Source organism: Oryctolagus cuniculus, chromosome X (assembly GCF_051225735.1).
Source record: "Oryctolagus cuniculus isolate XC-2025 breed Fujian yellow rabbit chromosome X, ASM5122573v1, whole genome shotgun sequence".
Taxonomy (NCBI): Eukaryota; Metazoa; Chordata; class Mammalia; order Lagomorpha; family Leporidae; genus Oryctolagus; species Oryctolagus cuniculus.
Genome location: NC_142888.1, coordinates 32,476,969 through 32,491,580, shown reverse-complemented (window position 1 = coordinate 32,491,580; position 14,612 = coordinate 32,476,969). Strand labels below are relative to the sequence as shown.

Below are 14,612 nucleotides of genomic sequence, written 5' to 3'. Positions count from 1 at the left end.
CAAATCCATCCAATCACAGCCTGTTGCCAGGCAGGCTCTGTTGCCAAGTGGGTTTCAAAGCCATTCCTGAGTAACTGATGCTCGCTTGCCAGTGGCCACCTTGGCATGGCCTTCTCATTCCACACAGGAAGACCTTTCTCTCTGTCTCTCCCTCTCACTGTATATAACTCTACTTCTCAAATAAAAATCTTAAAAAAAGAGTGGGAATAGGAAAGGGAGAAGTAAGAAGGGTGGGAACATAGGCTGGAAGGAAGGTAGGGTGGGAAGTATCACTATGTTCCTGAATATGTATTTATTAAATACATGAAATTTATATACTTTAAATAAAATTTTTAAAAAGAAGCAACAGGAACAGAGGAAGGTGGTTCCAGGTAATACCTCACAGCTGAAGAAACATTCAGAAACCCTAGAAAAGTCATAGGATCCAGGAGACACTCTGTCACAACCTGACAGAGTTTGTATCAAAGACCAGAGAGGCCAGGGAACAATACTTGCAGTTAGAGGACAGGCAGACTCTAGAGCAGCTAAATGGAAGAGGAAACCATCCATAAATGTCATGGAGAGATAGATAAGGGAACAGATTCTAGGGCTGAGGGAATAAGCAGAGAAACAAGGAAGCAGGTGGAGGACCAGAGAAAATGGACTGAACTTGAGAACCAGCAGGATTATCAAACATCTGAAGAGACCACAGTCCTTGTATTTGGAAGACAGAACAGCCAGGCAAAAAAAGAGATAGACTTCCCATGCCCCGCCCCAACAGCCCAAAACACCAAGGAAGAGTCTATAAATCTCAGTGAACAGAAAAACAAGAAAACAGCCTGATGGCGTGGCGGATCCACCAGAGTGAAAGGAATAATTGCAGGGAGTTGAAAGAACAGCTAACAAACCAGCATACAGAGATAAGGGAGCAATGACTGGTTCTAATATAGGGTCATCAGAAGCCATGCAGTGTCATCACAGAGATCAAAGCCACTACATTGATGAATAATGAGAATTCAACAGAAATAATGAGATAACATGATGTCAGCAGACACAGCCACGGGAACTCATGGGAGGGGGGCGGTGTCAAAAATATTGTGCCAGAAGCTAGTACAGGGTCATTTGAAACCATGATAGGCTCTAATGAACCCAGGCACTATTCTGGGCTCCTAAGTTAGCACTCAGTCCTAGGGGACAATGAGTCATCAGCATGCACAGGTATGTGTCAGTGAATGGACTGACACCATGATGAAAACAAGATTGCTTTCGTATGGGCTAATAGCCAACCAGCAGAGTGATGAGGGCTAATGGGGGACCAGCAGACACTGGACTTATTTTTCATGAAGGTCAAAGACACTATTTGTTGTCAAGATTAGCAGACACAAGTGATGATGGGGGGTGGAGGTCAGCAGCCTAAAGGGAATGATAAGAACTACTATGCACTAATGGGGTATTGGTAGACACTGGGATGATAGTTACTGTGGTGGGCTAATGGAGGATCAGGGGAGCCTGCACTTAGGCTAGAGACAGCCAAGTCTACACTGTAGGGTTGGCTGGTGGGGAGCACCACGGGTGGTTATGGTAGTGAATGGAGGGTCAGCACACCTCAGCGGGAAGGGGGCTTATAAAAGGTCATTTTCATGGGGGCGAGACAATTTCTAAAGACTCTTTCAACAGCTCTAGTGGGCAAGAGTCCTTATTTTCTCCCAGGCAGCCCAGAGCCGGCTCCTGGTGTGCAAATGGGAACTTTGTTTAGTTTACAAATTTTACTTGAGATGTCATTTATATACATATGTATTTATATATGCATATATATTTTCATAAATCTTAAGTTTACCATTTGATGACTAATGTATACAACCATTAACACAAACTCCAATCAAGATACGGAGTATTTCCATTACCTCAGAAAGTTCCCTCCTACTTCTTCGGAGTTAATTCCCACCCCCAGAGGATATATTTTCTGTCACTATAGATTCCCTTCATTTAAGCCTGACATTTTCCAGAATTTTTAAAAGATTTATTTGAAAAGCAGAGTGAGAGAGACATAAAACATCTTCCACCTGCTTATTCACTCCCCAAATGGCCACAATGCCCGGGATTGTGCCAGGCCAAAACCAGGAGCCAGAAAATCCATCCAGGTCTTCCATGTGGGTGAGGGACCCAAGTACCCAGGCCATCTTCCGCTGCCTTCCCAGGCACATCAGCAGGAAGCTGGATAAGAAGCAGAGCAGAACCAGCATTCTGATATGGGATGTTGATGTCACAAGTAGGCTTAACCCATTGTGCCACAATACTGGCCCCATAATAGGAATTTTTAAATATCAAATTTAATGAGCTTAATGAATGAGCTAGAGATTGGAAGAATTGATGTGAAAGCATCTTGATGCATTTAAATAATAGTAAATGAAAATGAAGACATGTTATATGAATATAGAAAGCATAATATTTTTATTCAAGTATTATAGGGCATCTGATGATTCAAATACTTTGGGTCATCGTGATCATGATGGGACATTCAGAAAAGAAGCAAAACAATTTATCAATTGATTGATTTAGAAAGCCAGAGTTACAGAGAGAAAGGTTTTCCATCCACTGGTTCACTCCCTAGATGTCTGCAATGGTCAGGACGGGGCCAGGCTGAAGCTAGGAACCAGAAGCTTCTTCCGGGTTTCCCAGATGGGTGCAGTATCCCAAGCGCTTGGGCCATCTTCTACTGCTTTCCCACGCCATTAGCAGGGGCTGGATCAGAAATGGAGCAGCCAGGACACAAACTGGTGCCCATATGGGATGCCAGCATCACAGGCAGTGGCTTTACCCTCCTGTATCACAACACTGGCCCCACAGAAAAGTATTTAATTTAGCATCAGTTTGTTGAGTACTACAAAATACTAAAGGTAAGGAATTTTACATTTGCTTATCAAAAAGGTGCAATAAAAACCATTGTCAAAGTTGAGAGGTTCACCATTAACAGACCCCTACTAGAGGAAACAACAGGGTATTTTCCAGGCAAAGAGGAAAATGATCCTGGATGAAATACAGAAAGTAATGAAGAGCAACCAAGGTGGTAAATATGTGGATAAAATGAAATGTACGCTGCCCACATAAAGCAAAAATGATCTATGGGGAAGCATGTGTGTGACACACATTACACATAAATCTATGTATATGCTTATCCATGGGGGATTGATTTCAAGACCCACTTGCAGATATCAAAATCCAAGGTTACTCAAGTCGTTTATATAAAAGGACATCATATTTTCGTAGAACCTACACACCATCCCATACACTTTTTTTTTGACAGGCAGAGTGGACAGTGAGAGAGAGAGAGAGAAAGGTCTTCCTTTTGCCGTTGGTTCACCCTCCAATGGCCGCCGTGGCCCGCGCACCGCGCTGATCCGATGGCAGGAGCCAGGTACTTATCCTGGTCTCCCATGGGGTGCAGGGCCCAAGCACTTGGGCCATCCTCCACTGCCCTCCCTGGCCACAGCAGAGAGCTGGCCTGGAAGAGGGGCAACCGGGACAGAATCCGGCGCCCCGGCCGGGACTAGAACCCGGTGTGCTGGGGCCACTAGGCGGAGGATTAGCCTATTGAGCTGTGGCGCCAGCCCCCATACACTTTCAATCATCTCTAGATTGATTACTTATAATACTTAATACAATATAAATAGTTGTTATACTATGTTATCGGTTGAGTAGGACTTGTCTCCCCAAAACTCATGCAAGATGTTTAAACTCTGATGTCAAAATGATTGAAAAAATAAAAAGACAAACTATATTCATGGATGCAAAGGCTTAATGCCATTTCAAACCTTTCATAGATGCTAATTTAAAGGACCAATAGTAAATGCTGATGATTGTGAAAAATCAGAACTTTCTGAAACTTCTCATAAGTATATGAATTAATACAATTTGGAGGGAGAAATAAATACTTAAGTTGAAAAACGTCCATATTGCTCAAGGTCCAACTAGAATACAGAAACACCAGTATTTAAGATTTATTTTATTTATTTTAAAGACAGTTACAGAGAGGTAGATACAGAGAGAGAAGTCTTCCATCTGCTGGTTCACTCCCCAGATGGCTGCAAAGGCCAGAGCTGTGCCGATCTGAAGCCAGGAGCCAGGAGCTTCCTCCAGGTCTCCCACATGGGTGCAGGGGCCCAAGGACTTGGGCCATCTTCTGCTTTCCCAGGCCATAGCAGAGAGCTGGATTGGAAGAGCAGCTGGGACTAGAACCATGGGATGTCAGTGCTTCAGGCCAGGGCTTTAACCGGCTGCGCCACAGCACCGGCCCCATCAGTTGTTTTTAAAGAGGAAACAATAACTTTATAACTGGTTAAAAATTATATAACGACATAACTGAAGAGCAAAAAAGAGGCAATTCAAGTTCTCAGGGAGGTAGCAGCTTGAGAAAGAAGCTGGCCTAGGACAGTAACAGGGACGAAGGTGGAAATAGTGAAAATTAGAGGGGTAGAGGAAGGCTCCCACAGGGCTGAGACTCACACCTCTAAAGAGGTGCACTACCCAGCTGATGCTTGTGTCTCCAAGGGGAGTGGGCTCCTTCTGGGAATGCTGGAAAATTGCAAACTGGTGCTACAATAAGGAACTGCTGCTGCCCGCGTGAAGAAGCAGTGCTGGCAGACACCCAGAGGAACAGAAAGCTAATATGAAGGGGAAAAGGGAAAGGAAGCAAGTCCCTTCCTTTCCTGGCTCCAAAGGTTCTATCAAGTATTTCATATTGGCAAGGCCCGAGAGGGAGCAGCTGGAAAGGTTTAAATCTGGTTGGAAGAGCCAAAAAGTGCAGTCTGGAAGGATGGGTTTGGAGCTTATTCACTGGCACACTGCCTACACCCATTGACCCAGAAATTCCACTTCTAGGTTTAGACACTAAATACAGAAACAGTGTCTTTCACTAGGGGAATGGAGAGGTAAATGAACAAACCTAATTTGTATTTGACAAAGATCTTGGAAAAGTAACATTGCATGAAAAAAGGCAAGCTATGGCACATTATAGTGTGATGGCATTTATGAAACAATTTTAAGACAATATAGCATTATTTATTGTAGACTTCATACTACCCAAAAAAGTCTCATAGTACATTAAAATTCTAAATGTTAAAAGGAGAGATTTAACCTTACAGGAAAATGCAGGGGAATATAATCTCCTTGAGACTGACAATACTAAAACATAGAACTTCTGCTGAAAAGAAGAAACAAAATTAAAGAACCAGCCCCAGCCCAGGAGAAGATACCTGCAAAGCATGACTGAAAGAAGATTTTCATATTCTCCGATATTAAACAATAACAGCATTTCAACTAAGAAGCAAAGGATGAACAGCCTAGTAGAAAACCATGAGCAATGGATGTGAACTGTCAATATCAGGAAGCAAAAACCCAAATGGCCCATCAACAAATAAGATGTTCAATCTCCCCACTAATTGGGTAAGTACACATGAAAAGAACAACGAGCTATCCCCTAAGGGCACAAGGACATTTCACAGGAATACAAAATACTAAATACAAACACACTGGGTGCCCTGGTGACCAGATCCCCCAAGACACTCGATCCACTGGGGAAGGGAGAGTTTAGGGAGACGTTTTCTCCATGGCACAAGGCCTGGACCGACCTATGTGAGTTCTGTGATGTTCCGTGAAGTGTGCCTTCTGGCAGAAAGCCTTCCCACATTCTTGACATTCAAAGGGTCTCTCCCCTGTATGAATCCGCTGATGCTCAATGAGGCGCACTTTCACATAGAAGGCATTGCCACATTCCCCACATTCGTAAGGCTTCTCTCCTGTGTGAGTCCTCTGGCGTTGACAAAGGGATTTCTTCATCCTGAAGATTTTCCCACACTCACTACACTCATACGGTTTCTCTCCTGAATGCATTCTCTTGTGTTCAACGAGGCGTGCTTTCACGTAGAAGGCACTACCACACTCGCTGCACTCGTAAGGCTTCTCTCCCGTGTGAATTCGCTGGTGGATCCCCAGGGAGGAGTGCACCCGGAAAGCCTTCCCACACTTGTGACACCGATAGGGCTTCTCACCTGTGTGCGTTCTCTGATGATTATTGAGAGTCATCTTCATTCGAAAGCATTTCCCACATTCCGCACATGCATAGGGTTTCTCGCCTGTGTGGATTCTTTGATGTTGATTCAGGGATTTCTTGGCGCGGAAGTTTTTCCCACAGTCCCCACATGCATAGGGTTTCTCCCCGGTGTGGGTTCTCTGGTGAATGGTCAGGGTGGCCTTCTCAGAAAAGCATTTCCCGCATGCAGTACACTCATAGGGTCTCTCTCCAGTGTGTGTTCTGCGGTGCAGAATGAGTTGCGACTTCCTGCCAAAAGACTTCCCACACTCGTTACATCCAAAGGGCTTCTCCCTGGTGTGAGTTTTCCGATGGGCAATGAGGTAGGATCTCGCACTGAAGGTTTTCACGCACTCAGCACACTCATAGGGTCTCTCCCCTGTGTGTCGCCTCAGATGTTCAACAAGGTTTGATTTCCTGCAGTACGCTTTCCCACACTCGGGACATTCAAAGTTTTTATCTCCCGTGTGTGTTCCTTTAAGGCCAGCAAAGCCTGCCTTCTCATGGAAGCCTCGCCCACATCCATTGTACTCAATTTTTTGATCCAAAGTTTGAATCCTCGTAGGCTGCAGAAGGTTGCTGCCACGCCTGCGGCCATGACGCCTGACAGAACTGTTGCCACATAGCCGCGAGAGAGATCCTTTGAAAGCAAATCACAGCATGTCAGCATGTCACGCTACTACGTAAAATCTCAAACAGCTTCCCCATTACAGGATAAAATCAAACTCCTTAAGATGACCTTAAAATGCTACATCATTTGGCCCCCTGCTAACTCTATGATATCACCTCTTAACATTCTCACCCTCTCTCATCCTCTCCTGTCGCTAGCCCTAGGACATACCTCTCAGACTGGGGTTGGGCACTTCCGGTTCTCCCTGGTCAGATAATCACAGCTCACATGACTCTGAGTGTCTCACTTCACTGATGTTTGTGCATTAACGTTAACCTCACCAAAACATCTTCCCTGGCCACATTCCCCAAACTCCACATCTCTGCCTGTCCTTCTTACCTTGCCATGATTTGGTTTTCACCACCAAACCTATTACATATTTCTTGGTTTCTGATCATTTCCCCCTCTGCAGGCTGCAAGCTCCAAGAGAACGGAGATATTATTTTATTCACTGCCGGATCCCCACACCTAGAATGTGACCAGCATACAGTGGATATTTATTTAGAGTTCGCTGGATGACTACAGGAATGTGTGAATGAATGCTTGGCAATTAGAGGCCGGAATGAATGTCTAAGACGAAGCAGAGATAAGAGTGGTAAATAACTTCATAAACATCAAGATAAGGTGGTGCTGTGCGGGTTTCGAGGGAAGGTTAGTGGGCGGCTTGCACCTGCTGAGACGGCCCCTCAAGGACAATGGCGGAGGGAGACAGTTGCAGCACCAGCCTGTTGGCTGCAGAGACTGCAAGGGTGGAAGAGCAGCTGCAAGGAAGGGCAGAAGCGATGCTGATGGCCAGGAAAGTCCTCTGTTGGCAAAGAGCCTGGTTTCCACCTGCCCTCATAGGTGTGGTTTCTTTGGTGTTTCTGATCATCTACTATCTCGGTCCATCTGTTCTGTATGGTGTTTCCCGATTTTGCTGTGTGTTTGTGCTTGACTGACTGCCTTGTTCCTATTCTAGCACCTAGAATTTTTGGTTCCAATCAAGGGGCCACTGAACAACAGAGTCCAGGAAACGTGCAGCTACGTATTGAAAACTCAATGAAGAGCTGGGGGCTGGTGCAAACGCCTCTTTACACTAAAAGAAAAGTGTAAAATCTACTTCGTGACCATGATCAGTTCTCTTGCTGTGGTTGCTTGGGTGGGACAGCAAGTCCACAACCTGCTTCTCACCTGCCTCATAGTGACTTCCTCACTGTTGCTTCCTGGACTGAACTAATATGGAATAATTTCAAAGTACACTGGGAGAGCCAAAAGGGAGATAAACAAGCTTCTCAAACAAAAGGAAAAGCAAAATGAACAATGCACCTGCTCTGTTTAGTGTGTTTAAAGGAGGATGTACTGTCCCTGGAAACCATTTCTCCTTTGCTATCTGGATAGTAAAATGTTACGGAAGTCCATCTTTGCTCTTTCTCACTCTGCCCTTAGTTAATGAAAATTCAGACTTGCCAAGTAAGGCTTTGTGCATAGTGTCTGCTTGTTGACTATAGCTGGGTGTGATGAACTGTACCCTTTAGTGCATTTACAGCAACTTTGGCAATTGTCGGAGTTAGTCTTTGCTTTAGCCAACACAGGATAGTGGTCTGTGGCTACAGGAAGCCATCTGCTTCCACAGTCTGCTTAAAATACTGCCTGACTTTCTGACTGCAGAGACCAAGTTTACCATTTTTGATAAAGAGACCAGTTAAGGGTCATTCCTCTTTCTGTTTCTTTACCGTGGGAGAAGAATCCCCATGGAATAAAATGAAACTAATTCCAGGCTTAGCCTGTGCAGGTTTCTCCCATGTGAAAACCTTAGCAATTTATGGGAAACACTGACCCTTCTTCCCAAAATGGGGGTGTGTGACAGGCTCAGATATCCTGTCCCTTTGCACTTACACTTCAAGCTAGTAAATCTTCAAAGGCTTTTTTTTTTTACAGCAGATTTCCAAGAGATTATATTCAGGATGTTTAGCATCCTCTTTATTTCTGATTTGCTGCTGACTTCTAAAGTACACAGCAGGTTGAGACTCATGTCTGTGACCTTTACTCCGAGACAAGCCAATAAAGGACAAAAGTCTTCCTATGTTTAGTCAAGATTCGTTTCAGTAGAAAATGATCTTATCCTGCTAATTCCTGAGACCAGAATAAATCTCTAAAGGGAAGCTTCAAAATTCCCACGGCAAATACCGGCCAGATTCCGGTTCCCACAGGTCTGCCATAGGAGTCTGCTTGTGTCTGACTTTCTTTCCTAGGTATTGCTGTGAAAACATTCAAGAGCTGTGGGTGACCCCTGTTCTACATTAGGTGTTGTAACTCTTTGGGAAGTTTCTTACAATCCTTTCCCTCTTGGTATCTTGAAGTTCAGTAATTGACATCTGTAGGAACAAGCCTCTAAGGGCCAAAAATGTGAAATATTTGGGAGCAGTTCTTCAACTGATTAACTAGCTGTTAACACAGTTTTGTGAACTCATGGCACTAATGTTGCAAAACCTGTACCTTATGGTATATCTGTCCCTAAACAGGTGTTGCTCCCTCTTTCAATTCTGCTATGAACAGTGGCTCCCATTGTAGCACGTGTGTTTTTTTATGCTTTTTATGAGCACTACCTGAACTTTACATGTGTTTCCTCCTTGTTAATAAGCCTGTCTTCCTATGCAGATTTTTGTGTGTATGAATATACGATCTACCTACCTGTTAACTACTTTTTCAGTTTTAATCCTGTATTATTTCTTCCACTTTAAGTAAAAGGAGGAAAACAAAAACCAACCAACCAAACAGCAAAGCTGGAATCTCAAAAAAAATAAATCAAGATAAAAGAAGAGAGCAGGACGGGTGCTGTGGCTCGCTTGGTTAATCCTCCACCTGCGGAGCTGGCATCCCATATGGGCACCGGGTTCTAGTCCCGGTTGCTCCTCTTCCAGTCCAGCTCTCTGCTCTGGTCTGGGAAGGTAGTGGAGAACGGGCACCTGCACTTGCATGGGAGACCAGGAGGAAGTACCTGGCTCCTGGCTTCAGATCGGTGCAGTGCACTGGCCATAGCGGCCATTTGGGGGCGGTGAACCAACAGAAGGAAGACCTTTCTCTCTGTCTCTAACTCTGCCTGTCCAAAAAAAAAGAAAAATAAGAGAGAACTGAAGTGTGAGCATGGCACTGGGATGTGTGGTCCAGGCATGTAAAGTGCGTAGACCTTCTATTCTCATGCTCAAAGAGCTAGGGCCTCTAAAAAGAGATGCCCAGAAAATACTGCACAAGGATAACTTTTGACTTGGATTCCGGGGGTTTAATTTCCCCTATTTTCCACATGTCTGGTTCTTGCTCACTCACCTGGATAACCATGACCTGAAGACTCCTATTATCCACAGCTCTTCTCCTCACTCCAACTTGAAGATCATCTCTGGTTTGGCCACGCAGAGGCCTGTTAATGGGAAATGGCACAGGACGCGGGCCAAGCTGTCTGAGTTTAGGGCCTCTGATGGAGGAGGAAGGTGCATCTTCATGAGCTGCACAAGGAGGGGGGCCCATTGAAACCTTTCATCTGGGAAGTCAGAACACACGCATTGTTCCCGCTGCCCTAAACTCATCAGGCGTCTGTGACCTCTAAATCTGAAACTCAAACATCACAAAGCTTTCCAGAGGCTGCACACAGTCCAGCAACCAAGAAAGGAAACACACGCTCCCCGGAATTACAGAGACACTCATTCTCACCCACAGATGCCAGGTTGCTGTAGGTCTCCAGCATCACATCCTTGTGCATGGTCCTCTGAGCAGGATCCAGTCTGTGCCACTCCTGTCTGGTGAAATCCACAGCCACATCTTCAAAGGACACAGAAGCCTGGAACAACAATCTGCAATTATCAGAAGGGGATGCGTGGAGAAGAGGAGTGGCAACTAATCCCCTGGATGGAGCTCTGTTGACAGTTGATGAGAAAGAGCCACACGGGATAACCCACTCTGTGTCTTGCTTGGTATTATATTTTCTGGTGAAAGGAAGCCTCCAAAACCCCTCCCACTATGCTAATTTGTTAATTCATGAAGACAAGACTGAGACTGCTGAGTTAAGACTATGCGCTACACCTGTGCAAGCTGCTGGGGAAACAAGAATGAGGAAGCTACAGGACCTCACTCACAGGAGCAATCCTGGACACCAGACAGGAGCATTGGGGCTGGATCTCACAAGGGAAGAAACTGACTTCCATTTGGTGTTATTAGACTGCACCTCACTGGGGAAGTAGCACTTGAATCCTTAAACAAAAATACTGTTTTCTCCCGACTATGAGGTGACAGCGTGAGAAAAGGCAAGACATGAAACATATATGATGAGTTCATGAAACTACATACAGGGGTACTCCAAAAGGTGCATGGAAAATAGAATTAAAACATAACTTTGGGAGTAGGCGTATGGTGTAAGGCACTACTTGGGATACCCATATCCTAAAAGGTTCATTTCTAAAGATCAACAAAATAAACGTCTAGCCAGACTAACAGAGGACAAAAATACACAAACTATCGATATCAGAAGTGAAAAGAGAAAATCACTATATATCCCATAGACATTAAAAGTGAGAAAACGGAATGAATACCATCATCCACATAAATTCAGCAACTTACATGAAATGGACTAATTCCAAGAAATGCAAAACAAATGCCAAAATTCACTCAGGGAGAAGTAGGTAACTTAAAAGAACATCTGTTAAGAAAACTAAATTTGTAGTTTCAGGGGCTGGTTTTTGGGGTAGCAGGAGAAGCTACTACTTGCAAGGCCAGCATGCCATATCAGAATTCCAGTTCAAGTCCCAGCTTCTCTATTTCTGATCCGGTTCCCTACTAACATGCCTGGGAAAGCAGCAAATGATGGCCCAAGTCCTTGGGATCCTGTCACCCACAATGGAGACTTGGATGGCGTTCCAGGCTCTTGGCTTCAGCCTGTCCCACCTCTGGCCACTGTAGCAATTTAGGGAGTGAACCTGTGAATAGATGATTCTCTCCCTCCCTCTCTCCCTCCTTTCAAATAAATAGATCTCTTATTAAAAGATAAGCAAATTTGGGGCTGGCACCCTGGCACAGTAGGTTAATCCTCTGCCTGCAGTGCCAGCATCCCATATGGGTGCCAGTTCTAGTCCCAGCTGCTCTTCTTCCAGTCCAGCTCTCTGCTATGGCCTGGGAAAGCAAAAGATGGCCCAAGTGCTTGGGCTCCTGCACCCGCATGGGAGACCAAGAAGATGAACCTGGCTCCTGGCTTCAGATTGGTGCAGTTCCAGCCGTTGTGGCCATCTGGGGAGTGAATCAACGGAAGGAAGACCTTTCTCTGTTTCTCCCTCTCACTCTAACTCTACCTTTCAAATAAAAATCTTTAAAATCTTATGGAAAATTGAATTAAAACATGTTTATTTTAAAAAAGATAAGCAAATTTGTAGTTTAATACCTTTAAAAAAAAAAAAAAAAGGAAATTCCCAGGCCCAGATGGTTTCACTGGTAAAGTCTAGCAAATACCTAGGGAATACATCAATTCAATTCTCTGTACCATTTCTCCTCTTCTGTTTCCTAGAAGAGAACACATCAACTCATTTCATGAGGCCACCATTATCCTGATTACAAAACCTAACAAAAGCATGACAAGAAAACTGCAACCCTTGGCCAGTGCCACAGCTCACTAGGCTAATCCTCCGCCTGCGGCGCTGGCACACCGGGTTCTAGTCCCAGTCGGGGCGCTGGATTCTGTCCCAGTTGCCCCTCTTCCAGGCCAGCTCTCTACTGTGTCCCGGGAGGGCAGTGGAAGATGGCTAGCGTGCCGGCCGCAACGGCCATTGGAGGGTGAACCAACGGCAAAAGGAAGACCTTTCTGTCTCTCACTGTCCACTCTGCCTGTAAAAAAAGAAAACTGCAACCCAATATTCCTCAAACACAGAGCAAAAAGTCTCAATATTAGCATATAAAATCCAGCAACATACAAAAACATGCAGCATGATCCGTTGGGGCTTATCCTGAGAATAAGGCCAGCTCAACTTTTAAAGATTTACTTATTTATTTCAAAGTCAGAATTACATAGAGAGGAGAGGCAGAGAGTGTTCCATTCGATGGTTCACTTACCAATTGGCCAGAGTTACACACAGAGAGGAGAGAGAGAGAGAGAGAGAGAGAGAGAGAGAGAGAGAGGTCTTCCATCCACTGGTTCACTCCCCAATTGGCTGCAACGGTCAGAGCTATGCCGATCCGAAGCCAGGAGCCAGGGCCTTCTTCTGGGTCTCCCATGTGCATGCAGGGGCCCAAGGACTTGGGCCATCTTCTACTGCTTTCCCAGGCCATAAGCAGAGAGCTGGATGAGAAGTGGAGCAGCTGGGACTTGAACTGGCGCCCATATGGGATGCCGACACTGCAGGCAGCAGCTTTACCCACTATGCCACAGCACCGGCCCCCAGAAAAAGTTTTGAATGTGCCAATATTCTTGTGACCCTCCCAAGAAACTGACTTAGAGTTACATTGTCCATATAGTAGCCACTAGCCACATATGACTGTTTACATTTTAATTAGTTAAAATTGAGTAACAAAAAATTCAGACACATTGCCAGAGTTCATTATTTACACGTGGTTAGTCATGGTACTAGGTAGCATAGACATAGAACATTCTTTTTTTTTTTTTTTTTGACAGGCAGAGTGGACAGTGAGAGAGAGACACAGAGAGAGAAAGGTCTTCCTTTTGCCGTTGGTTCACCCTCCAATGGCCGCCGCTGCAGCCGGCGCACCGCGCTGATCCGATGGCAGGAGCCAGGATCCAGGTGCTTTTCCTGGTCTCCCATGGGGTGCAGGGCCCAAGCACCTGGGCCATCCTCCACTGCACTCCCTGGCCATAGCAGAGAGCTGGCCTGGAAGAGGGGCAACCGGGACAGAATCCGGCGCCCCAACCGGGACTAGAACCCGGTGTGCCGGCGCCGCAAGGTGGAGGATTAGCCTATTGAGCCACGGCGCCGGCTCAACATAGAACACTTAGCTAAGCAAGAAGTTCCAATTGGACAGCACTGTATTAAAGGATCAGCTTTATCCAATCAAAAATGGTGGCTGGGCAAAATGGACAGTGACCATGTCACATATTTAACTGTAAAGTGAAAACTAAAACAAGGCCAGGGGCATGAGGTGAAGGGTAAGGTACAAACGTTGTATGTTCTGATAAGGTAGAAAAAAATGCAACTAAAAATGTGAAAAAAGAAAGGGGGCAAACTCAATAAGATCATTGACTACTGTACAGGTAATGAGTGAGAGACAAACTGGATGGTAAAAGATGGAGAAAAAAAAATCGACTAAGAACACTCTAAACAGTACTAGATAGGGGTCAGCACTGTGGCGTAGCAGGTAAAGCTGCTGCCCACAGTGCCAGCATCCCATATGGGTGCTGGTTCAAGTCCTGGCTGCTCCACTTCCGATCCAGCTCTCTGCCTATGGCCTGGGAAGGTAGTGGAAGATGGCCCAAGTGCTTGGGCCCCTGCACTGCTGGTTCACTCTCCAAATGGCCAGAATGGCCGGGACTGGGCCAGGCCAAAGCCAGGAGTCAGGAGGTTCCTCCAGGTCTTGCACATGGGTACAGAGGCCCAAGGACTTGCGCCTGCGAAAGCAGTGGAGGATGGCCCATTAGCAGAGAGCTGGATGGGAAGTGGAACAGCTGGGACTCAAACTAGCACCCATTGGGCTGCTGGCACTGCAGGCGTTGGCTTTACTCACTAAGCCACAGTGCCAGCCCCATGATTATTATCTTAATGGAAAAAGACCCTGGGAACCTGTCAGGGATCTCCAAAGCTGTCCCTCCAATCACAAGCCCAGAGATCTGAAAGGACAGGATGGTTTCAGGAAAGGCCCCTCAGGACATCTTTTACAGTGCTACATGATGAAAATAGACAAAGGTTCTTG

The 14,612-nt window shown here is 45.5% G+C and overlaps 1 protein-coding gene and 1 pseudogene across 6 annotated transcripts in view; one reads left to right on the top strand and one right to left on the bottom strand.

Moving 5' to 3' along the window:
- Positions 1–2,409: 2,409 nt before the first annotated feature.
- Positions 2,410–14,612, bottom strand: part of ZNF157 (zinc finger protein 157) — a 36,964-nt gene continuing 24,761 nt past the window's right edge. For 2 of the 6 annotated variants that reach the window (XM_089324450.1, XM_089324448.1), the window contains 2 exons: positions 10,422–10,548; positions 2,410–6,707 (listed from right to left, as the gene is read on the bottom strand). In XM_089324450.1, coding sequence (XP_089180576.1) covers positions 5,566–6,707; positions 10,422–10,470 — 1,191 coding nt within the window. In that variant the 5' untranslated portion in view covers positions 10,471–10,548 and the 3' untranslated portion in view covers positions 2,410–5,565. Of the gene's footprint in view, positions 6,708–7,076; positions 7,206–10,040; positions 10,132–10,421; positions 10,562–14,612 lie in introns of those variants that run through there. The other 4 variants (XR_016228084.1, XR_016228085.1, XR_016228086.1 and 1 more) reach the window with 4 other exon arrangements.
- LOC149119591 (ADP-ribosylation factor-like protein 6-interacting protein 1 pseudogene) lies at positions 7,217–10,026 on the top strand (annotated as a pseudogene).